The sequence below is a fragment of the Limulus polyphemus genome, unplaced genomic scaffold, assembly GCF_000517525.1.
Source record: "Limulus polyphemus unplaced genomic scaffold, Limulus_polyphemus-2.1.2 Scaffold134, whole genome shotgun sequence".
NCBI classification, from domain to species: domain Eukaryota; kingdom Metazoa; phylum Arthropoda; class Merostomata; order Xiphosura; family Limulidae; genus Limulus; species Limulus polyphemus.
Genome location: NW_013665744.1, coordinates 955,652 through 958,628, shown reverse-complemented (window position 1 = coordinate 958,628; position 2,977 = coordinate 955,652). Strand labels below are relative to the sequence as shown.

The following is a 2,977-nucleotide window of genomic DNA, read 5'->3' as shown; positions in this document are numbered from 1 at the left end:
CACTTTTTTCATTTATTTATGGTTATAACTAACTCGCACTTAATTTTTCTCTCCAAGAAAAAATATCCTGCTAGAAAAACCCAATTATCATTATTTTTTTGTGAATCATGCTCGTTTTTACAGTGGAGGAAAAAACTATTATTTCCGTACAAAATTAAATACCGTAGTTTCCAAATGAATCAGTCGCAGTATAGCTAAATACTAGTTGTTCTGACGTCATTACTTTGGTTCTCGATCACATCATATGGAAAGTTCGAACGTTCTCCCCTAAGTGGTAGTGAACTAGTCGTTGGAAACTTCATTGGCTATTACCGTCAAAGCCTGTGTGTGATGTGTACGCTCTGCAAAATTATTCATTAAGTAAGACCAAAATGGCGGCGCTTGTGGAAGGGCAACAATATGGTCTTTCTTCACAGGGAAGCAATTCTAGTAACAAATCGCTCATATTTGTAAAATTGACGGATTCAGGACTTAGATCTATTGAGGAATATTTGAAAAACAGAGTAAGTACACGAATTACTATTTTTATTAAATTTTAGAAGAAGTTTTTGTGAGAAGTGTACTCGTTTACCTGTTCAACCGAACTATTGACGTAGTATTGTAACGTTGCACTTACACTACAGTGAGCGTACTGACCAAAGTGTGGAGTGCTCGAGTGGCGTATGTCAGCTGATTGACTAGCTGACAGCTGGAGCACCGTAAAATTTGAAACTAGTTCAAAAATATCAAAGAAAGTTTGAAATTAAGATTAAACAGAATTTTGAAGTTAACAATTTCGAACTAAAAATTTTGTTGGGATTCAAGGGTAAAAACTAAATATTGTAGAGAGTCTATTGTATACTATATTACTATCAGTATCACTATCAGTGTATGGTGTAGAATAATTTGAAAATTTAGACATGCTTAGGTAAAAAAAATAAAATCCGTTTTGTGTTTTTTGAAGTATTATTTGAAGTTAATAACTTTTTAAATAGTTCCTACATTTTTTTGGTAATTACTTAAGTACATGTTTGTTGTTTGCCCTTTAAATTTTATATCATACTATCTTTGTGACTGGTAAAAATAATATTGTATTAAATAGATTAAAACATAGAAATCAGCCTCGTAAATAGGTAAAAAAACAGCAACGTAAGACATTACACTTGTATTACTGTACAATATGCATGATATTGATAGGTAGTCTTATGTTACTTAATATAATAATCAGTGACATGAATTGCTAAAAGTAAAAGAAGTTGGGAAAGTTGATAACCAAGATCATGCTATTAGATAAGAATTATCTAATAATGTTGATTAAAAAAGAAACAGTACAGGATATATAAAGATAGTAATATGCCATATGGATAGTTACATGTATATACGATTATAGTAACATTAGAAGGACAGTAATATTTAACTTCCGATAATGAGAGGTTGGGATTATTAAATTGTGATGGATAAAAATGAGGTCAAAGAACAGAATTTTTAAAGATACTAATTTATTTTAAGATCATAAAATCGTTTGATTCATCTTATTGAGAACTTGAAATTTTGTATGACTTGTATGAGTACATGTTGTGTTGGAAGGTGTCAAATCTACAATTGTTTATAATTTTATATTTGTCAAAAACTAATTACTCTAGAAAATTAGATAACTTAGTAGGTTAAAATGTCTATATATTCTAGATAAAAAACAAAAAACTTTTAATCACATTAATTAAGTTTTCAGAGGTTATTAAAATTGTTTGAAGGTAGTATACAATTGAGTTAAAAAAATAAAGATTTATGAAACTAAATTGAAACTTTATATCCAATAAAGTAACCTATGCAGTCTTTTCATGAAGACCTTTGAATAAAAATAATTTCAATATATATTTCCATCTTATACAAGGCTGAAACACAATCATTAGTACAAATTACTTTTGATGTGAGTTTTGTTTAAATTAGAATAAACCTACTTAGTTAGAGAAAATTGCTTTTCACAGAACGTTAGTTAAAACTGTAGGCTTATTAAATTGTGTGGTTTGTTTAGTTTTCTTGCACTTAATGATTTGTTAATTGAAATACTTTTTAGTCGCATACATTATTATTTTCTTAAAAGATAAGAGTATGGAATTAATATTGGTAAGACTGAGAATTTAATCTAATGTAAGATAGAAAATGTTACTTTATAAGTTGAATATTTTGTTTTATTATGATTATCAGTATAATCAGTTGAAATAATAAGTAGTATTTATGTTGTAAACTTTTATCTGACCTTAAAAGTATAGTGCTGACCTAGCTCACTTTTTTTGAATGATATAGCCAATCCTTTTTTTTTTAAACTTTAAGAGAAAGATACAATCACTTGAATGAAAATCAAAACATACTACTGTATTGACCAATTAGAAATTCAACAGAAAATGTTTGTAATTGTTGATATATTAAATTTAATTTATATGTATTTGGATTTTGAAAGCTACTTGTAATGTTACAATTAGTTGTTTTTATGGTTTTGAATGTGGAGGGTTGAATGTGGAATTCCAAGAACAAAATTATATTTACATAGCAGAGGACAAAAACAAACACTACTAGACATTCTTTAACAAGCAAAGACCTACATGCAGAGTATTTGCTACTTGAACAACTAGTTCCATCAGGTCAAGGGTTAGGTCCAAACCCTAATGAAAATAGGTAGCTCTATAATCAGTGTTCCTCTTGGTAACAAGCCTTATATGAAGCATAATGAATGGTATTGTTGGAAATGTTAAAGAAATTTTCAATATGTAAAATTTTGATGTTCTCAAAGCACATAGTGTGTGTTTTTATGGTGGTATGCAGAGTTTGTTGTATTTTTTAATGTTGTTTCTTTTATAATAGTGTACATTCACTGCAGTTTTAAATATTAAATTGCAAAAATATAGAACTCGGCCACAAGTTTCATCTTTTAGTGAAACTTTGAGTGCCATTGGCTTAATAATACTTATTTGCTTCCATACATTTGGTGTAACCCTATCAG

The 2,977-nt window shown here is 28.7% G+C and overlaps 1 protein-coding gene across 1 annotated transcript in view; it reads left to right on the top strand.

Moving 5' to 3' along the window:
• The first annotated feature begins 367 nt into the window (after positions 1-367).
• The window catches only part of LOC106473822 (RNA polymerase II elongation factor ELL-like), a 68,880-nt gene continuing 66,270 nt past the window's right edge, over positions 368-2,977 (top strand). The window contains exon 1 of the mRNA XM_013934499.2: positions 368-503. Coding sequence (XP_013789953.1) covers positions 372-503 — 132 coding nt within the window. The 5' untranslated portion in view covers positions 368-371. The remainder of the gene's footprint in view (positions 504-2,977) is intronic.